The sequence below is a fragment of the Drosophila kikkawai genome, chromosome 2R (assembly GCF_030179895.1).
Source record: "Drosophila kikkawai strain 14028-0561.14 chromosome 2R, DkikHiC1v2, whole genome shotgun sequence".
Taxonomy (NCBI): Eukaryota; Metazoa; Arthropoda; class Insecta; order Diptera; family Drosophilidae; genus Drosophila; species Drosophila kikkawai.
The window spans coordinates 9898812-9919828 of record NC_091729.1 but is presented as its reverse complement, the minus strand read 5'-3'; the positions used below and the strand labels follow the sequence as shown (position 1 = coordinate 9919828).

At 50.7% G+C, this 21017-nt stretch overlaps 6 protein-coding genes across 7 annotated transcripts; 5 read left to right on the top strand and 1 right to left on the bottom strand.

The window, feature by feature from the left end:
• The first annotated feature begins 507 nt into the window (after positions 1-507).
• On the top strand, positions 508-3267 carry eIF3b (eukaryotic translation initiation factor 3 subunit b). The gene is made up of 4 exons (XM_017172029.3): positions 508-689; positions 803-1118; positions 1177-2729; positions 2800-3267. Exons 1-4 carry the CDS (start codon positions 575-577, stop codon positions 2886-2888), a joined length of 2073 nt encoding a protein of 690 aa, XP_017027518.1. The 5' UTR covers positions 508-574; the 3' UTR covers positions 2889-3267.
• Positions 3268-3397: 130 nt separating this feature from the next.
• Cc2d2a (Coiled-coil and C2 domain containing 2A) lies at positions 3398-8488 on the top strand. The gene is made up of 7 exons (XM_017172028.2): positions 3398-4907; positions 4987-5938; positions 5999-6282; positions 6334-7056; positions 7110-7348; positions 7427-7550; positions 8086-8488. The coding sequence occupies exons 1-7, from the start codon at positions 3405-3407 to the stop codon at positions 8272-8274; spliced, it is 4014 nt and encodes a 1337-aa protein (XP_017027517.1). The 5' UTR covers positions 3398-3404; the 3' UTR covers positions 8275-8488.
• A 445-nt stretch (positions 8489-8933) lies between these two features.
• On the top strand, positions 8934-9617 carry LOC108078278 (serine palmitoyltransferase small subunit B). Of its 2 annotated transcripts, XM_017172031.3 has the most exons (3): positions 8934-9061; positions 9136-9257; positions 9433-9617. In XM_017172031.3, exons 1-3 carry the CDS (start codon positions 8997-8999, stop codon positions 9615-9617), a joined length of 372 nt encoding a protein of 123 aa, XP_017027520.1. In that variant the 5' UTR covers positions 8934-8996. The 2 variants fall into 2 exon arrangements, with proteins under 2 accessions (XP_017027520.1, XP_017027519.1); XM_017172030.3 differs by having other exon boundaries at positions 8987-9257.
• A 336-nt stretch (positions 9618-9953) lies between these two features.
• Positions 9954-11151, top strand: cyp33 (peptidylprolyl isomerase cyclophilin-33). The gene is made up of 4 exons (XM_017171815.3): positions 9954-10247; positions 10306-10692; positions 10754-10926; positions 10987-11151. Exons 1-4 carry the CDS (start codon positions 10047-10049, stop codon positions 11129-11131), a joined length of 906 nt encoding a protein of 301 aa, XP_017027304.1. The 5' UTR covers positions 9954-10046; the 3' UTR covers positions 11132-11151.
• Position 11152: 1 nt separating this feature from the next.
• Positions 11153-12345, bottom strand: RpL18A (ribosomal protein L18A). Its single transcript, XM_017171817.2, has 2 exons — positions 12196-12345; positions 11153-11760 (listed from the first exon to the last, which is right to left on the bottom strand). The coding sequence occupies exons 1-2, from the start codon at positions 12211-12213 to the stop codon at positions 11245-11247; spliced, it is 534 nt and encodes a 177-aa protein (XP_017027306.1). The 5' UTR covers positions 12214-12345; the 3' UTR covers positions 11153-11244.
• Positions 12346-12530: 185 nt separating this feature from the next.
• On the top strand, positions 12531-21005 carry MESR4 (misexpression suppressor of ras 4). The gene is made up of 4 exons (XM_017171814.3): positions 12531-13282; positions 13641-13717; positions 13801-15949; positions 16012-21005. Exons 3-4 carry the CDS (start codon positions 13819-13821, stop codon positions 20376-20378), a joined length of 6498 nt encoding a protein of 2165 aa, XP_017027303.1. The 5' UTR covers positions 12531-13282; positions 13641-13717; positions 13801-13818; the 3' UTR covers positions 20379-21005.
• The last annotated feature ends 12 nt before the right edge of the window (positions 21006-21017 follow it).

The following is a 21017-nucleotide window of genomic DNA, read 5'->3' as shown; positions in this document are numbered from 1 at the left end:
TTTTGATCTGGCACTTTTGGTCGCTCATGCACTGGCGATCTGGCAGCCCTGGTCGCTCATGGCACGAGCGTCCAGCGTTGCCAGATCGTCCGTGCACGAGCGACCAAAAGTGCCAGATCGTCAGTGCACGAGCGACCAAAAGTGCCAGATCGTCAATATATCGATATTTTTCCTGGAAATGGGAGTGCTGCCAGACTTTTCGGTCCGAGCGACCAGTGTTGCCAGATCGCCAGTGCATGGACAACCAGTGTTGCCAGATCGTCAGTATATGAGCGACCAGCGTTGTCAGATCGTCAGTACATAGCGACCAAAATACCAGATTGTTAATATATCGATATTTTCCCTGAAAATTGGAGTGTTGCCAGACTCTTCTGTCCGAGCAACCAAAAGTACCAGACCGTGAAGAGTGCATCGAGCCAAGCTCCCCACCTTTTGGTTGATCGATATAGGTGTGACCAGCGACCTCAAGTGTGACCGGCTGGTGCCCAGCCAAAAATCAGCCCATTGAATTTTTCTTCCTTTCCCTGTTTTTGCGAGCGTTTGATGACGGAAATTTGCAAGTAGACCGCTGAAAATGGCCAAAAAGAAAAGCGAGGAGCACTCCGGTGCCGATGCGAACGACAGCGACTACCAGGAAGAGCCCAACTTCGAGGATCCGCCCAACTTTGTGGACAACATCAGCGATGAAGGTGAGAATGCCTCCGACTGCCAGCGCAGCACACGCGGAAATCTAACCTCAATGTGGGAGCGGTGTGCGAAAGTTGGCGTATATATTAATTGATTATATGTGATGCACTTGCAGATCTGCTCGGCGACATGCTGGCCCAGCGCCCCTCGGAGGCGGATGGCGTGGAGAGCGTGGTGGTGGTCGACAACATCCCCAAGGTGGAGCCGGTCCGTCTGGAGAAGCTAAAGTCGGTTATCAACAAGCTCTTCTCGCACTGCGGCGACATCGTCAATGTGGTGTATCCAGTGGACGAGGAGGGCAAGACCAAGGGCTACGCCTTCATGGAGTACAAGCACGCCGGCCAAGCGGAGGAGGCCGTCAAGAAGCTGAACAACCATCGGCTGGACAAGAACCATACGTTTTCCGTCAATCTTTTTACCGATTTCCAGAAGTAAGTCCATTGTTTCTCACTTTAAAGCCCAAGCAAAGCTAAAGCCGACGTCTTACAGGTACGAGAACATCCCGGAGAAGTGGGAGCCGCCAACGGTGCAGACATTCAAGGTGCAGAGCGACCTGTACAACTTTATCAACGATCCGGATGCCTACGACCAATACTGTGTGGCGGCGGAGACCGCGCCAAACTGCGTGCAGGTGGGCTTCTGGCAGAACGTCCTACCCGAGCCCGCTGAGCTGGAGACGCGCGAGCGTTTCACCGACACCTTCGTCAAGTGGTCGCCGCTGGGCACCTATGTTGTGACCTTCCACAAGCCGGGCGTGGCCATTTGGGGCGGCAGCAGCTTCCAGAAAATCCAGAAGTTCCCACATCCCGGCACCCAGTTTGTGGAGTTCTCGCCCTGTGAGAACTACCTCGTAACGTACGGCCCAACGCCCACCGGCCAAAAGATCATCATCTGGGACATCCGTACCGGCGCAGAGAAGCGTTCGTTTGTGGCCGATGGTATGTCTGTGCTGTCCATGTTCCGCTGGTCGCACGACGACAAGTTTGTGGCGCGCATGGGCGAGAACTCGATCCACATCTACGAGACGCCGTCGTTCTACCTGCTGGACCTGAAGTCAATCAAGATCCCCGGCATTCGCGGTTTCTCGTGGTCGCCCACGGACAATGTGATCGCCTATTGGGTGGAGGAGCAGAACCAGATTCCCGCCCGCGTCACGCTGATGGAGATCCCGAAGAAGCGGGAGACCCGCAACAAGAACCTGTTCCACGTGGCCGACTGCAAGCTACACTGGCAGAAGTCCGGCGACTATCTGTGCGTCAAGGTGGATCGCTACTCCAAGCTGAAGAAGGACAAGAAGGATCTGGACGTCAAGTTCCTGGGCATGTTCTACAACTTTGAGATCTTCCACATGCGCGAGAAGGAGATCCCTGTGGATTCGGTGGAGATTCGCGAGTTGATTTTGGCCTTCGCCTGGGAACCCATCGGGAACAAGTTCTCCATCATCCACGGCGAGCCCAACTCCTCCAACGTGAGCTTCTACGAGGTGAACAAGGGCGTGAAGCCCAGCTTGGTGAAGCGGCTGGAGAAGAAGTCCTGCACGCATCTGTTCTGGTCGCCGCGCGGCCAGTTCATCGTGATGGCCAACCTCACAATGGGCACCTTCGAGTTCGTGGACTCCACCAACGATTACATTATCAGCGCATCGCCGGATCACTTCCGCGCCTCCGAGGTCGAGTGGGATCCCACTGGACGCTATGTTGTGACCGGAGTCTCCTCCTGGAAGGTAAAGGAGGACACTGGCTTCAACATGTACACGTTCCAGGGTCGCATCATCAAGCGCACCATCCTCAAGAACTTTGTGCAGTTCTTGTGGCGCCCGCGTCCGCCTACCCTGCTTGGCGAGGAGAAGCAGAAGGATATCAAGAAGAACTTGAAGAAGTACTATGCCGTCTTCGAGCAGAAGGATCGCCTCCGTCTCACCCGGGCCTCCAAGGAGCTGCTCGAGAAGCGCGCCCAGCTGCGCGAGACCTTCATGGAGTACCGCACCAAGCGCATCGCCGAGTGGCAGGATCAGAAGAGTCGTCGCGTCATGCTGCGTGGGCGTAAGTATATCCTGCCTCGGGATTTCATATTATTGGTCTCTCAAATGCTATATTTTCTCTTTCTGAACAGATGTGGATACCGACAACTTGGAAACTGAGGAAGTGGATGAAGAGATTGTTGAATTTTTAGTCAAGGAAGAAATCACCCTGCTGGAGTAGACGACCCCCGGCTACGCCACACGCCCGCTGTCGTCCCCTGCCCCTCTTCGTATCCCTTAAAGCGATCCTGTCGCCTCCCACGTTTCGTGTCCGGGACGCGTCTACGCCCTGGTTAATGCCAGGGCCCTCTACACCCATTATCCAAGCCAGTAGAGCGCGTCTGCTTGCATATTCATCTCTAAGCGGATCCTTTGCCTATACATACAACATACAATCTACAATTTTAATATAAAGTAGCAGTTCCCACATAAAAAACCATCGCGAACAATAATCAATATTGAATGTCTTTAATCGAACAGCGTCCTCCTTGCAGTATGACTAAAACTAGTTTTGCAATGTATTTGTATGTAAACAGCAAGAAGAAAACGAAAACAAAATATCCCTTTGGTTTTTCTGTTTTTTCCGATAAACGATACTTGGGTTGTGTGCTTATCGATAACCAGTTACCGTTAGCAACGGCTTTAAACACCAAAGCAAGCGAAGTTTTGTTAATTTTTACGCTTAAAATACTCAATAATGGATTCGGGATCACCAAGAAAGAGTGGAAGGAAAAAGCGGAAAACGCAGACCACCAGAAGCTATCGGAGGAGGGAGCAAGAAGTGCAAGCCTTGCTCAGGGAAACTGATAGGAAAGGCAAGGAAGAGAAAGTTGACTACGAGGCGCGTAGCTTGCAGTTCTTCCATGGCAACGAGGACGAAAGACGGGAGGAAGGGGACTCGCCAGTACATGAGACGGGCGGCCAGGAAAGCGATGAGGATTCTGGCGGGGAGCTGGCCGCGGAACCTTCGGAATCGCCCACTCAAACGTTTATTCAAATCGATCTGCAGGATCCGCCGCTAGTTTGGAATCAGCTCTTCAAGCAGCGACACTACTACGACGAGAGCTTGCTCTACCGACCGAGCAATACGCTGCACTTTCAGCTTCAGCAGGGTGACGTACGGCTGAAGGATTACCAGATTCGCATGTTGAATCGCTACCAGGAGCAGGCCAAGAGCTCCTCCAACAAGCTAAGCTCCCAGCTGATAGCCCAGCTGAGTGAGGTGAATCCGCCCAAGTTCATCATGGATACCACTTTGTATCGCAGCGTTTGCCACAAAGAGTTCAAGAGCGTATTCTTTGAGCCCGTGACTCCAGATGAGTTTCAGGGATTGCCCAACCGGCGCTGCTTGAAGTTGAGCCTGAAACAACTTCGATTCAGCCTCCATCCCCAACTGATGGAGGAGCACCGTCTGGCCCAGCAGCTGGAGGATCTCTTCGACGTCTACATCTATCAGAGGAAACACCGGGTCTGCCGGAAACTTAGAGAGGAACTGGAGATTGCCCGGCAGGTGGCCATCAAGCTGCTCGCCTCCGCTGGCCAGGATCAGACCTCCGAGGTAAAGCGGCAATTCAAGCTAACGCAGCAGCTGAGGCAGCGCTACTACTCGGAGTCGACGGCCGAGCGTAATCTTCTACAACGCCTGCTGAAGGAGTGGGCCAAGCTAAAGGAACTCCGCCGCCAGCAGCAGTTCCAGTGCACTCGCTTTCAACTGGGTCTCCGCGTAATCCATCCGCCCGACTTGCAAGCATCCTATTCCGCCTGGAAAGAGAGCTTCGAGACGGATTTAGCGGAGGTGTATCGGGAGCAACTGGAGGTCTTCTACACCCGACAACGGCTATGGACCGAGCAGAGGTCCCACAGCAGGAAGTCTGCCTCCCAAGCAAAGCCGCCCCGCAAGCCCCAGTTCGATAAGATCATGGCAAACTTGCGAAAGGAGTACGACAAGGCCTTTAAGGATCCCGTAGAGCCGTTTGTGGAGATCATGCGCCTGCGTGCGGATGAGGCAGCCGCCAGGATCTGTATTCCGGGCAGCGCACAGTTGCCCAAGGCCCGCAACTACTTTCTCAAGATCTTCCTGGATGGAGAGTTCGTGGGCCAGACCAGAAGCTATCGCCTGGAGCCGGATCTACAGATCACCATTAACGAGTGCATGGGAGTGTTGCTGGAGAGGACTCTGCCGGAAAATCTTAATATTTGGGTGGGTTACCTTGAACTGTTTTCGGTTTTGTATTAATATCATGGGAAAACGGTATTTTATTTATGTATTTATATCTTAGCTCTATGAGAAATCCACTCTGACGCCTAGAAGTCGTCGTTTGGCCCAAATGACCACACCCTTGCTGATGAACTCCAAGGATGACGCAGTCCACGAGAAGCTCAGTTTTCAGACTACATCCTCTGCCTCCACGCAACTGGCGGGCGATGTTTATGTGTTCTACGACTACCGCTCCGCTGAAGGTTTAGGAGGCGAACACAACCTCGATGATGTTCAAAGACTCCCGATGGCACTGCGACAAAAGCTTATCCCTCCAAAGCTCCGCGCTTTGCCAGAAGCATCCAAGGAGTTGGTCACTCCCAGAGCTCCTTACGGAAGGATTAGACAGAGCATGCTGCCACCCTTGATCTTCCTAGAGCAGCAGCTCCAATTCTGTGACATTGAAACTCTTCTGGAGGACAGGCGGCTCCATTTGCTCCGCTCACGCCATCAACAACGGAATCTGCACACCAAGCAGCTGCGCTTTGTGCCCGCCCTGGAGAACGAGATCACCGAGGAGGAGCCGTTGCCAGATAGCCACGGCCTCGGCCTGGGCCAACTCTTGGATCAAGGAACCTACTGGAATCCCATCGATCTGCACAAGCATCGCGGCCGAAAGTTTATTAAGCTGCTCTACGAGGTCATCAGCAGCCAGAGCGCCAGAAGGGCGAAGACCTTACAGACCCCTATGCCCCTGCTCCTGCTGGCAGAAGATTCGGACCAGGCCACCGGATGGCCGGCCCTTTGGCGTGCCATCTGCTCCGTTTTCCAACAGCAACCGGAGTCTCTACCTCGAGAGCCATCGGTTTGGTCTGGCCCGCAGCCCATGCATGATCTCTACCAGCATTATAACGTTTCGCTCCATGTGGTGAGGGCAACTGGGGTGCCAGTGCGAAGTCGTCATATCCTGAACATCAATGAGCGACGCACTAGCGCCGGTGGCGATATGAGCACCAGTTTATTCGTGACACAAAGTGAGTACTTTAACCTTTAACCCTGCCAGAGATTTCCAATTGTCCTTCATCCTTCTCTAGCGCTTATGTACTCTAATGTCCGACCCTTTGTGACGCTGAGCTATGGACAGCGTTTGTGCCGGAGCCGCACCGCCGAGGGCAGCAATCCCACCTGGAACGAGCAGCTGCAGCTGCAGATCCACAGCCAGTTCGGGGATCTGCGCGAGGATCTGAAGATCACCTTGTTCGACGAACTAATCGAGCCGCAGTACAGCGACGAGGCATCCGATCTGTACCAGCGCGTCCAGTGCAATTGGTTGGGCGAGTTCCGGGTGCCCATCAACACTCTCCTGGTCAGCCGAAAGGTGAGCAAACTCACCTGAATTATACTTAAAAATAACCATTTGACTACCCAGTTTGAGGGATGCATTGAGTTGTCCATGCCAAAGGTCCTGGTGGGCTACAAGCGCCCCTTGATCGACTCGGTAACTAATATGTCCACGGATCAGTATCCCGAGTTCAAGGAGGCCGTACATTTGTGGTTCTACCTGAGCATCGAGCCGAGTAAGGGAGACCTAATGCCTCTGCACTCGAGTGCCCTGGCCTGTGCCGAGATGCCGGAACTGCAGCATTATCTCGGCGAGAGGAAGTTGGAACTCGTGCAACTTCTGCCGCAGCCGCAGCGCTACGTGGAACCACTGGTGTGCACGGCTCAAGGGAAGAGGGTGTGCCTAACGAGGCTACTGGACCCGATTCCCCTGCCTCCGGCGGTTGCCAGCGGAGAGAATCCCGTGGAGATTTCCTGTCGCTTCGTATCGTTGCTGAGTCAGTTGCGCTCCTACGATCCCTGTCAGAGTTTCCGCGGCGTTTGGCTGGACAATCAGACACTGCTGGACAGCACCTGGTGCACGGTGAAGGATCTGGGTGTCCTGCTCTGCAACTATCTGCTAGCCTTGGGTCTGGAGTGCTGGCTCATCCTGGGCGTTGCCTGTCCGCATGGCGAGTGCTCCTTTGTGCTCTTCCGCCAGCCAGAGACAGCCGAACTCTTCCTAGTGTCCCCCGCCACGGGAAAGCGCTATCAACTGCAGGATGTCTATTGTCCACTGAGACGCGTCTTCTGCTTAGTGGGAAAACACAATGTAAGTTGAAGAAATCTTCAATCCCTATAATTCATAACTTTTATTATTTTCAGATTTACTTTAATATTCAAACGGAAAACCGCGTCAGCATGACTAACTTCAACCTGCAGGACGGCTCCTGCTGGTTTCCCCTCTTCAGCCGACGCGTTCTTGCCCCCCAGAGTAGCGTCCAGAAGCTCGACTATATGTACAAGCGGAGCAACGATCTCAGCCAGCTGCAGAAGCATATCGAGCGAAAGATTATGAAGAAGATAAGTGCGTGGCGCAGCACAAGGAAGACCGTCTGGAATCGGTGGGTACTTCCCATAGATAAAAGGGATTAAAGATTATAAACTTGAATATTATTAATAAATTCTTTTGATCCTTTTAGAGCCTTTCAGCCGCGTCTACAGGAAATCCTAAGCGACATGGAAAGCCTGGCCACCTTTTCCCGAGGCCGTTATGATGAGCCCGTTTACAGCGAGCAGCTGGAACAAGAGTATCCCAATTACAGGGTAAGTTCTTCTTTGGTTTGTTTAATACATAAATAAATGATAAAATATAATCAATAAGCAGCTAGATTATATTGTCAAAAAAACGTAATTGTAGACATGATAAGTGCCTCAAAAATGCCTTCAATCAAAGCTTAAGTATTTACTTTTTATAACTAGAAAAAAGCATCTTAAAATATAACAAAATATAGTTTATAAGTGATAATATTTTACTGCAGGACAACCGGTTCAAGGTCTGATATAAAATGAATGGGTTTAGCTATACATTGGTGAAATGATTATCAGCGTAATATGTTATATGACCATTGCTTATCTTTGTGACCGAATAGTTTTTTGTGAAGAATTTTCGGCAAAAGCTTCTGTTTTGGTTTAAACTAAGAAAATTCTAAATATCATCAAAATAGATCTATATATGTATGTACTTTCCCATTGACAACACACACACTACGGGGGAAAAATATCATTGACTCGTCACCCAATCATCAATCACTATCTCCCAATCGATCACTGACCCCGCTCCTGTTCTTCTACCACTCAGCTCTACGGCTTCACCCTCAACTTTGCCTATACCAATCTGGCGGCGATATCGGAACGCATACGGACGACCTGCATCCATTATAACAATGACGCCTCGGTGGAGTTTTGCGTGGCGGTACACCTGCATGCTCACGTTAACGATGTTATCTCGGTGTGGTTGTTCCTGATGTCCATGGTGCCACTATTATAAATATATATTGCAATTTAAATAATAAGAAAACCTTTTAGAAGAAGGTTTAATTTAAAGATCTCTATAATGTATCTTTTCATCTGGAAAGGTGATAATTATACAGTTGATAATAATACTTTTATATAGTCATCGAAATCAAATCAACTCACCCTCATTAGGGGCTTTTCTTTATCGGTATCAGTGTGATTCATATACAACTTTTTTATATCAGAATTAATATTTTATGAGTCTTTAATAAGATATTTAGGGAATTCTACAAATTCTAGGACCGTAATTATAATAAACTTACTTCCTTCGGAACTTTACTCCAATAAGTCGTAAATCACAATCAAAAGTTAATACAAATGGTATTACATAAAAGATTACGAGAAAATCAAGTGCAGTAATCATACCTGCTTTCCCTTTCCCAGTTCAAGCACGTGGGGGGAACAAGTACAAGTGCCTCCATGTGGTGGTGTGATTCAGAGCACCCGAACCCAAATTGAAATGCCAGAGGCTATCCCCCCAAGTTGGTATAGGAATCGCCTTATCAGTTTACAAATGCAGGCCCAACCGAACGGACTGATTTTTATCGCCTTCAAAAACCGGCGGCAAAAAAAGAAGAAGAAAACACTGTCGCCGCAAATATAATCTATTTAATTTGGTTTACAGCCCGAAAAATGTGTGTATATGTACTTATAGAAAAAGAGCGTGTAGTGTACGGCCCGTATTTATGATAAGCGATGACGAGGACTGGGTACGGAGGCACCAGGTGCCTCACCTCACCTGGAACTACGACGACAACGGGGTTAGTTCGCAGCGCACCCTGAAACCGACTATACGTCGCCTGATACCGCTCCGATCTTCGTTTCTATACTTCAGCATGTTCGAGAAACTGGCGGAGGATTATGCGAAATGCAAGCGCTACGTGAAATGGCTGTATTTGCTCTACGAGCTGAACACACAGATCGCCATCTGTGAGCCCTGGGAGAAGGTTTTCCTCAGTGAGTACTTGTCCACCTACGCATCCCGCACATACCCACATACAAGTTGTCGCAATTTGTGATTGTCTTTGCTCATCGATATCTTATCTGCGCCGGTCGTTCGTTCGGTCAGTTTGCGGGTCTTAGTCATAGGCGCAGCAAAAGAATAACAGTCCTCCCGCTTTCTCTTCCACAGACGTCCTGCTCGGATCCTGTATGTCCCTCATCCTGTACGCCTCCTTCGCCTACGTGCCCGGCTACTGTTTGAGCGTCTTCCATCTCCTGTGGCCCTTGGCGGGCGTGCAAAATCTCACTACTGGCTCCGTCTGCACCGCGAACATAGACGGCTTTTGTGGCAACGAGAGTGGAGCAGTCCTGTAATCTTAGTTTAGTCTTATCAGTAACAATAAATAATTTTAAAACGCAACGGCCGTGACGTCTTAATCCGGGTGCTGTAGCTGTCAGCTATGTGAAGTCATTGGTGGCAGTGCCTGTTTTTGTTAAAAGGTCTGGCAACGCCAAAATTTTCGGTTCTTTTTCTCCCTTTTGCTCGAGTTTTCAGCGTTTTCTAATTATATTTTCATTTTTCCAAAAGCGCGAGGGCTCGAGACTCACCTTACACCTGTAAAAACTATGAGTGGCGTGTAAAAAATAGGGGAAAATGCTATTTTCCTGAGCCCAAGTGTGGCCAGGTACCGTGTTTCTCCGGTAAATTTAATCGTTATGGGCAAATCAGCAAACGGTCACACCACTTGAATTAAAGAAACAAAATAATAACAAATATTGCATTAAAATTAACCATTTCTGGCCATGTCAAATGATAAGCGGACGGTATATGTGGGCGGCTTGGCGGACGAGGTAACAGAAAGGCTCCTGAACAATGCCTTCATACCGTTCGGAGATATAGCTGACATCCAGATGCCGGTAGACTACGAATCCCAGCGCCACAGAGGATTCGCCTTTATTGAGTACGAACAAGGGGAAGATGCGGCTTCTGCGATAGATAACATGGTGAGTAGGAAACCCTATATATCGTTGTATGAAACACTACATTCCACATCCCTTTCAGAACGATTCCGAGTTGTGTGGCCGCACGATCCGCGTTAACTTGGCCAAGCCCGTGCGCGTGAAGGAGGACAGTTTCAAGCCCGTTTGGGCGGACGATGACTGGTTACAGAAGCATGCCGGCGCAACACTTCAGGCCGAAGGAGACGCGGAGACGGAGAAGGTGGAAGAAACCCCCTCCACCGGTCCGGCTGTCATTGAAAAGGCAGAGAAGCGCAACCCACAGGTGTTCTTTGACGTGCGAATTGGCGGTAACGATGCTGGTCGTATAGTGATGCTGCTAAGGGCAGATGTGGTTCCTAAGACAGCCGAGAACTTTCGACAGCTGTGCACGCACGAGCAGGGTTACGGCTACAAGGGCTGCTCCTTCCACCGCGTGATTCCGGAATTTGTAAGTGGCTAATCCAGTCGTAGCTTGGTTCCCGTGTATACAGTAAATTACTTGTTTCTAGATGTGTCAAGGAGGCGACTTTACGAATAACAACGGCACTGGCGGGAAGTCCATCTATGGCAAAAAGTTCAACGACGAGAACTTTAACCTGAAGCACAACAGCTTCGGAACTCTGTCCATGGCCAACTCGGGAGCCAACACAAACGGGTCGCAGTTCTTTATATGCACCACAAAGTGAGTCAACCGTAGACATTCTCGAAATAATCCGAAATTAAATCGTCTTTCCTTAAACAGAACCGACTGGTTGGACAACAAGCATGTGGTCTTTGGTCATGTCATCAGCGGCGCCGAGGTAGTACGCAAGATGGAGCGTTGTGGCACCAAAACGGGAACGCCCAACCAGAAGATCGTCATCTACGCGTGCGGAGAACTTAAATAAAGCTAGGATTTCACAAAAGACTACTCTTCAACGTTCTCATTTATTGAAAAATCCACTAAGTCATAGGTAAAAGCGCACGCAGTGCACTTCGATCGGTAGCAGGGTGATCCCACCTACTGGAAGTAGGTCCTTGGCTTCCTGAACGAGAACAGCTTCCTGTTGCCCTTGTGGTGGACACGCTGGACCAGAGGGAACTTGATCTTGGAGTCGTGGAACTGCTTGACGTGCACGCGACGCGTCTTGGCGGCGGGGATCGACTCCACCTTGATGATCTGGATGGAGTGGGCACGGGCACGGTGGCGGGCGCCCATGTCGCGGTAGCACTGTGTCACGGCACCGCCGACGGTCAGGTCACGGTACTCGCGGTACATGTTGTGGGTGCCCGAGCGGGAATCGTAGCGCAGCCAGATACCGAAGTTCTTGATCTTAATCGGCGACGTCTCGTACACCTGCTTGATGGAGACAATCTCGCCGGTGGTCTTCTTGAACTTCTTCAGCTGGCGCAGGAAGTACCAGAAGCGGGATTTGGCGACGATGTTGTCGGGAGCGAAGATGCGCATCTTGTAGAGCGGGGTCTGGGGCTCCTTCTCGCTGGGCAGCTTGCGGCCCACGACCTCGTACTCCTTCAACTGCAACGGAAAGACATAAATTAGTGAAATTGCTCGTTGTAAACAAATGCGGCGACAGACGGGCGAACACAAACACACGCATGGCAGTTCTGTTGGTTTCTTTTTCTAGGTTATGTTTTCGGCGACGCATCTAAATTGTGAATTCATTTAGTCCAGCCTTCCAAGTGGCTTGTATTTCCAAAGCCATGACGTAGAACTATGCACTACATTATTTAAGTCAATTAGCTGGCGAATAGCGCCCATTTTCTTTACGAATAGTGGGCATATTTTCAGTCCACGACACATTCTTCTTTGACTTTGCTTTTTCACACAGAAATAGCTTATTTAAACTATTTGCAACTAATGCCATGCATGCGCCTGGCATCTGCCTCGCTGTTGTACACTTTTGAGCCGCAAAATTCGATCATTTAAATCATTTTTTTGCTAAATACTAACCAATCCCTTGGCTCTCATGTTGGACGTTCACGCGAAAAGGAAACGGAAAGAGCTTGTCAAATCGAAAAATCGACCACCTCGACTCAGGGCTGGCAAAAACGATATCGATAGCCAAGAGCACGAAAGAGTAATTAAAGAAATTGTTTAAATATAGCCAGGTACAAGGCAATTATTCACATTATCATGAATAATGAAGCATTAAATTTCCAATTACTACGTTTAATTAAAATATTACAACTTATTTCTGACTATCGATATGTCAACACTGAACCGCGATGCCACAGGGTTGCATTTTTGGCAGTCACACCAGCACGCTGCGCAAGCTATCGAAACTCCGCCCATCCCTAGCTTCTGCGCGTGTTTCAATGGCTGTAAAAGCGAAAAATATTGCTAAAAAGTTGTTTTTCCCACGTAATTCGAGCGTTCTCGCCTGCAATTTTTCGCAATTCGCGGGCCTCATACAATACTTAAAGTGTTGCACGCAATCCGCAGTGGGAAGGAACGCGAACAAAGTGAGCAGAACATAAAATGCGAAGCGTGGACGGCGACGTGCAAAAAGAAGAAAATTTTATTCCTCGTTACCGAGACGCGCAAAAAGGCGAAAAGTCTGGATTGCGCTAGAGAATTATTCACTGTTGTGAAATAACATTGCGCAACTTGTGGAGAGTCCTGGTGTGTTATTAAACAATTGAAACCAGGCGCAAATTGTATAAGCAGAGCGCCCGTCTGGGGCGCGCAGGGACGAGCACTCAGAGGGGTGGGGGTGCCGTTCTTGTTCAGTCTCGGCCAATCCGCTGGGCAAATCTCTCGGTTTCGGTCTCTTGGTTCAGTTGTGCAGCGAACTTCCGTGAAATCGGTTGTTGTTTTGGTGCGGTACGTTCTCTTTGCGGTTTGCGCGCGTAAAATCATCTCCTTTGCCCGTCTCTCTCGCCGCCGTTTCTCTCTCTCTTGCCGCTCTTGCTCGTCTCTCACCCGCGCTTTGTGGGAAAATTCTACCTAAGCACGGTACAGCAACAACAACAAGCGGGGGAAAAAAAAACGGCAACAGCAGCAGCAACAACAAGAAGTCACAGGAGGAGAGGAGCAGGTAAATAAACGTGCATAATTGCTGTACATGTGATTGTAGTATCATTCCAAGAATATTTTAAGTAAATTCGTTTATTTTTAGCGAAAAGTGGCTCTCGCTTTTCGGTTTTCTACCACTTATTTTGGTATTTTCAATTATTTTGCTTTGCTATTTTGCTTTTGTGCCAGGGCTGCACACTCAGAATGACCGGTGACTTTTTCCCTTCTGCAATTGCAATGTTTATGCCGTAAAAATATATTATCAAACAGCGGAATCTCGTATTTAGAGCCGCATAAACGCATATTTATGGACATTATCATGGATATGGGTGTCAATCCTAATACCACATTTTATAAAATAATGTTCATTTCGCTTTCAGTTGTGCTGAGAACGCTACGAATTCGCAGAGAGAAAGAGCGAGAACCGGAACGGATTCAACGCAAACGGCATGCAAAGGTAATAAACTATACAAATTTCGCCCCTCAAAGTGCGTTTAATCGACTAACGCTCTGTTTGTTTTTTCTACAATCTGTTTTTAGCGTGTGAATGCAGAAAATATGATGGAAGCATTGGATCAGCAACAAACCAAGCTAACGTCTACAAAAGATGCTGGAGACGCGGGAACAGGAGCAGAAGTCGGAGCTGGAGCTGGAGCGGGTACTGTCTGTAGCGAGGAAGATGACTTCGAGGAGCCTCATCCTGCGCTGGGCTTGGCGGAAGAGGATACAGCAAACGAAAACAATAACGCCGCTGCTGATGGAAAGCGGAAAAAGAGCGCAGATGACGTGATAGACTTTACCCTGGCAAATGGCCAAAGCAGCAGAGATAGACGAGAGTCAAGAGATGGGGCGGAGGATGACGCCGAAGCAGCCGTTACGGAAGAGACATTAAAGGAATCTCCTGTACATTTGGAGGAAGATAAAGATCTTGAGAGCAAAACAGCAGCATCTCCCGGTGAAGCATACCCCGAGTCTGAGAAAACAGAGCAGGTCGATGATGTCCAAGACGAGCTCCCAGAAAACACAGCAATCTCCATAGAGGATGAAAGCTTGGCGCATGATAAAGTAAATGCCGAAGTGACTCCCCCGCCTGTTATAGATCTGGAGTCGGATTCTGATAGTGGAGCTGAGGAGGAGTTTCTGTCCTTTAAAGATCCCAAGAGCCCAGTTCCAGAGAGTGACGAAGAAGTGGAAAGGGAAGAGGAGGAGCAGGAGGAGTCCCAGCCCTCCAATGAACTTTACAAAGGTCCAGCTGGTGATCGGGTCTCGGCAGCAGATGAAGACATGGATTTAGTTCAAGAAAAGACACCGCAACCCACACGAGAATTTATGTTGGAGGAATCGGACACTGTGGACTCTCCCTCGTTGACCATGGATCTAGATCACGTGGATGTACCAAGTAGTGAGAATGGGGATGGGCATCCCCATATCGAAGCCATTAAGCTTGAGTCCGATTCTGAAGAGGAACATCCGGGGGAGAGCACCAAGTCAAAGGGTGCTGCACCTACTGCCGCTGATGTCGTCCCGCCGATCAAGCTGAACGGAGCTCATCAGTCTGCGAAAGAGGGACATAAGGAAGAGGATGCAGAGGAGCTTCAGCAGGAAGAAGGTTACGTGGAGCAAGAAGAGCCCCAGCAACTGTCTGTGATAACAAACCACACTGGCACCAACGTTGATGCTAAGCCGACAGCCGCTTCGCCGGAGCTGTCCCTCTCTCGGGTGCTACCCATTCGAAGGAGCCGCAGCAGGAGCACCAGTTGCGGGAGCAGCACCATTAGCTCTGCTTCGCAGCCCCAATTGATTATTGATCATCCGGAAACTGATCAAAGTGCCAGGGTGCCGACGCTGAAGCTTTCCATGAAGCGCAGGCGCAGCAAAAGTTCCTCCGTCAGCCAGCCCGACCAGCAGCAGCAGCAGCAGCAGGACCAGCCAGAGAAGCAGCGGCCGAAGGACGAAGCAGACGGCTCGTCCTCGCTGCTCCTGCAACGCCTCCAGGGAAATCCCAATGCTGGTCCATCGGTCACAACCGCGGACAGCCAATTCCTTAACTGTGCCAAGTGCAATATGCAGTTTGAGTTCGAGAGTTTTCAGCAGCTAAATGAGCATCAGGCTCAGTGCCGAGGTTTTGCCAGCAGCGTTAGCACGGGCAGCTCCACGTTGCCCTTGAACAAGGAGCGGTACTTCCGGTGCAGACAGTGCAGCAGTGTCTTTCAGTGCTGGAACTTCTTCAAGCACATGCGGGATGCGCACCAGCTTTACTTCTGCTTGTACTGCTCACACGTATTTCACGTTGCCGAAAAGCTGTCGCTGCATCTAGAGAACAAACACGACATCGACCAGCGCCATTTCGCCAAGGAAGGGTGGATGCTGCAGCGGGAACAGAGAGATCGGGCCTCACATTTCATCTGTTGCTCCTGCCAGTCAACTTTCCTCGAGGGCACTGAGTTCGAGACCCATGATTGCTCGCAGTTCATGCAGCCTTGCACTCTGTGTGGCCAAAAAGGCGGCCATGCGGTCGGCTGTCGGAATAATAAACGAAAGCCGGCCAAGAGACGCAGAAAGATGCGAAAGCCGCCGGAACCGACTGCTCCGCCACTTTTGCAGGACCACATTGTCCAGCCTGCTCCCATAGAGATGGAACTGGTGCAGTTCCAACCGCAACCTCAGCAATTTAACCCTGCGGAGAACAGTAAGTTGTATAAGTTACCTATTACTAAGCCACATTGCTTCATCATTATGCTCTTTTTGCAGTTCCAGCGCCCGGGCCCGTCGCAGAGCCTCCAGCTCCTCCCAGTCCTAAATTGGTGGTGCCCAAAATTATGTTGCGGGTACCTAAGGAGTTTCAAAAGTCTGTGGATGCTGCTCTTAGCAGCACCGACACGGAAGAGGAGGAGATGGACGTTTCGCAGCCGGCAGAGGAAACGGCGCCACTGCCGGCCGATGATGTGCCGATGGAAGCTGCACCCCCCGAGAATTTGCCAACGGAAGCAGCACCAACGGGACCATCGCCAATATTCAGCTTTGATGACTCCCCCGCGGCCAAGCTGAACCGCGTTTTGGCCGAATTAGAGCGCACCAAGCTGGACATTGAGCGTACCAAGGCGGATATTATAACAAAGAAGCAAGCCAAGGTAATTATGGCCCAAGCCGAGGAGAATATGATGGCCCAGCCGGCGGACGTTCGTCTGCAGCAGCAACAGCCACAGCCGGACGAGCAGCGTCGATGGTCGCTAACGCCGCCTGCATCTCCCCACAACAACACCAACAACCATAACAACCACATGAATCTGCCCCAGCCACCGCCGCCAGCTTTGATCACTGAATTTGCTGATCAGCCCGATGCAGAGCGTCGAAACAGCCTCGGCAGTGATTGCATGGACATAGATGACACCTTGAATGGTCCGGATTACGCGGATAATAGGGAACAACACGTGGAGAAGGCACAGGAATCGCTGATACGACCTCAAAGTTCTCAGGAGAATCAGACGATACCTCATTTTCAGCCATCTCTGCCTCCTCCCCCTCCGCCTCCTCCAGCCGATGGCATAATGGTTGCTGGAGTTGAGACGCCAACGGTTGATCTGCAATTAAACCGCCCGTTGGACCGATTTTCAATGGTGGACTTTGTGCGCTTGTGTTTAAACGCGGTGTTTTCTGTGTGTCTGTACTGCAACCATGCGCGGCGGATCGCGGTGAACGGAAAGCAGCTGGTGCTGCACTTGATCAGCCAGCACCGCTTTACGGCGACAGTTGACAGCATTACAGCCGAGGAGCTGTATGCAGAGACAATTGTGGCCCGGCTGAAAAGCTTCCTGCCCCACCTCGAGCAAGAGTATCTGAACGCGGCCAGTTTCTGCACTTTGGAGAAGAGCACGTATGAGGTGCAGGATTTCAACGAGCGTATCTACGAGTGCTTCACCTGCCGGTTCATAACCTACACGCACAAGGAGCTGTACACGCACAACCGGAGGCTGCACATGAAGTCGAATATTACGTGCGTCATGTGCCAGATGAACTTCTATAGCTATAGCGAGATCCTGTGCCACATCTGTCCCGGAACGGTGGGTGGCAGTATCTATGACCTAAAGTTTCGATGCTGTCTCTGCGATGTGTCGCCCCTGCCCTCCGCCTTCCGGCTGATGGTGCATTTGAGGAAGCAGCACCAGGCGTGCGACATCTGCCTGGAGGATTGCCAGAATCAGTCGAAGCTATCGGCGCACGTGTGGAAGCATAAGCTGTTGCATTTGTGCTATCGCTGTGGCATCGCCTACCGGAACAAGCAGGACATCTCGAAGCATCTGTTCTGGAAGCACGGTACCGAGAGTGCCAGCTGCAGGAAGTGCTTACAGAAGCGCTGGCGCCATGTCTATCACTTTTGCGTGCCGCCCGTGCAGTTTCCGTGCGAGCAGTGCGGCTTCAACTTCAGCAAGGCCATTTACCTCGAGGTCCACGAGCGGATGCACTCTGGCGACTTCCGCTATGCCTGCGCCGAAGAGGGCTGCGAGGAGAAATTTGTGTCGCGCAAGCTGCTCCTGAATCATGCCAGCAGTCATGTGGTAAAGGAACTACCACATGAAGCTCTGATGGCGCCGGCGGATGAAGCTTCCACGGGCGGCCAAAAGCTGGAGGAGATGATAAAAAAGGAGTCGGAAGAGGAGGGCGTGGAAATGCAAGATGGAAAGCCGGCTGAAGGACAACATTTGGCTGACGTCGAAAAAAAGGATTCGGACAAGAAGGAGGATTCCGAAAACAACAAGGAGTCGGTGAAAGGGTCAACTGACAGCAAGTCGGAGAATCGCAAAAAGCGCAAGAAATCCAAACGCAGCAAGGAATCCCTCGAGGACCTCAATCTCATCGCACCCAATCTCTCGGAGTCGGACAGCAGCGATGACAGTGACTCGGATGCTCCGCGAAGCAGCCACCAAGAGCAGCCAGCAACGCTGCCGATGCGATCCTCTGTGGACGACCTAGACATGCCCAAGGTGATGCTGTCACCATCCTCTGAAAGCGATGCCGACGAGCCGATGGATGGAAAGCCCAAACTGGAGGACAAGGAGCAACCAGCTGTTGAACAAGTTCAAAAAGAAGAAAAAGAAGAGCAGAATGGATCTAAGACCGAAGGAGAAGGGGACTCCAAAAAGGAAGATGAAGAGGAAATGGATGTCTCCATTTGGAAAAATCTCCTGCAAAATCAGGCAGCCGTTCCCGAAGAGCCGGCACCAGTTAAGGAAGAAGAAATTGCCACCAAGATTCTCGAACAGCCACCTGCCAAGATCCATGTGGCCTGGTCGGATCACGATTACTGCAAGCTGCACCGCACTCCTCCCCCCTCGCCCGTCAAGCAGAAATCCACTCCGAAGTCCGCTAACAAAAGGCCTGGCGGTGGGAATGCCTCCAGCGATAGCGACTCTTCGAGCTGCTCCAGCTCTTCGGACTCGGATTCTTCGAGTTGCTCCTGCGGCACTAATTGCAGCTGCAGTTCCAGCAACAGCAGCAGCTCCAGCGACGACTCTGACGATTCTGATAGCTCTAATAATGCTGCAGGCTCACCGCAGAAGCGTGCTCGCAAAAAGTCGCTGAAGCACAAGAAAAGCGGAGAGTCGCTTACGCGGGCTGAGCAATCTGAGCGAGGTCACGAGGACTTGGATATCAATGTGACGGCCTTGAATGAGGATAATCCAGCCCCTGCTCCGCCATCACCGCAGCCGCCGATGTATAATGAGTCCGACTTCGATACTGCTTTCTCGGAAACGGATGAAGAGTTCTACGACCCGCATCCCCAGAAGCTGGCCAACGAGCTGCTGACGCAGAAGCGCGAGGCTCTCCTTGCGGAGCATGCGCCCCTGGTGCCGAGCAACAATTACGATATCGTGGAGAACAGTCGCCCTTCGACCCCATCACTTCCGGAGGAGGCGCTCGCGTTTGCCGATAAGCGGGAACGGGTGAGAAATAAGAAAAAGAAGAGAGAACGAAAGTCTACATGCAAGTCGGGCAAGATGCCGCCGATGGTCGTCAGTACGCCGCTGCCCATGGACGCGATGCCTGGAGTTTCTGCAATGTCTGGGATGTCGTCGATGACCGGAATGGTGGCGCCTTTGGAACCACCCACTCCTTTGCCGGCGCACCACGAGGCGCCTCTGTTTCCCGTTACTCCCCTAACCCATCGCCATCTACAGCCCTCGGTCACGCCGAGAAGTGAGGGCAGCAGTTGCTCGGATGCCGATGGCCAACTGAAGCGCTCCAAGCGCCAGCGAAGACCCAACAAGTTCTACGGCTACACGAGCGACGATGAGAACATGAGCACCATATTGGCGCCGCCGTTACAGGTTGGGATGCAGCTGATTAAGCCCCAGCCCCCGCCACAGTTGACCTGGGCCAAGGAGGATCTACCCACGCCGCCCAAACAACGCAGCAGGAATAACAACAACAGTAGCCATCATCACTCTCACTCCCATAGCAATGGCGGAACCCCGCTGGCAGGATCCTCCCGGAAGAGGAGTAAGCAGCGCTCACTGCTGGGCGCTGGCGGATCTCGATCCGCGAAACGCCACAAGCCGGATCGAGAGGATAACTTACCACCCATTCCAACCCTCAAGATCCGCCCTAGTTTGCTGCCCACTGCTCCGCCCACGGACAGCAGTGAGAGCAGCTCTGAGGATGAGGACGTTGAGGTCAATGTGACCAGTTTGATACCAAACCCGCAACTAGCACCGCCATCCGCTGGCTTGCTGGCGCCACCAGTTGTGGCGTTGCCGGTGCAACCACCACCTCCACCGCCACCAGCGGCCACGGCCTTTAATCAACCCATTCCGCCTGCCCTGCTGCCCAATCCTGGATTCGCCACGCTGCAGTACTTCAAGGCCAACAACATCCGGTATCCCATTCGACCACCAGCCGGAGCACGTCTCGCCCGCGAAGGTGAATCGGTGTACTGCTACTGTCGCTGCCCCTACGACGAGGTGTCTGAGATGATTGCCTGCGACGGAGACAACTGTCTGATCGAGTGGTTCCACTTTGAGTGTGTGGGCATAATGGTGGCGCCACAGGGCAAATGGTTCTGTGCCGAATGCCGGCCGAAGTACTCCGAGGGCTCCTACCAGGGCGCGAACCCTCAGTGACGCTGAGGCGGGCTGGCTCTAACGACATCCTTGCTTCCTCCTTGCAACAGCCACAAATAATAATATACTATAACTACAACAAAACCCACTACAGAATGGATTACGCTTATTAATTGATAAAACAACATGTAGTCGCTTCTTCCCGGTAATCAGCTGGGAACGAGATATATCTAAAACTACTAACAAAAAAAATAAACCCTCTTTATATATTTATATATTACGTATAAGTAAAGATCGAAGAAGATAATTGTGTAAACCCAGGCTCAAAGATGCTCTCCGCGGAGGGAGCGTAAGCTAAGCTAATGCTAATTCAAATATCTGCAACAAGCTTATATATAAATATATATATATATCTACTTCGATAAGTACTAAATTTGTATATAAATATAGAGATGTGTAAAATAGCTAGAGTACGCAAGAGATCCCATAAAAAAAACCTAGGCAATAAGGGCCTTCACTTATACATAGCAGTCCCCAAACTTAGTTCTTAACTAAATCTACATATAAAATTATACATGACTATGATTAGATACAAAACCACAATCGAAAATTAAATGCAAATCTCTGAATGCAATCGATTATGAGAGAAATAAACAACACGCATCAATGTGAGAGACATATACAAAAGCCACTATCGAA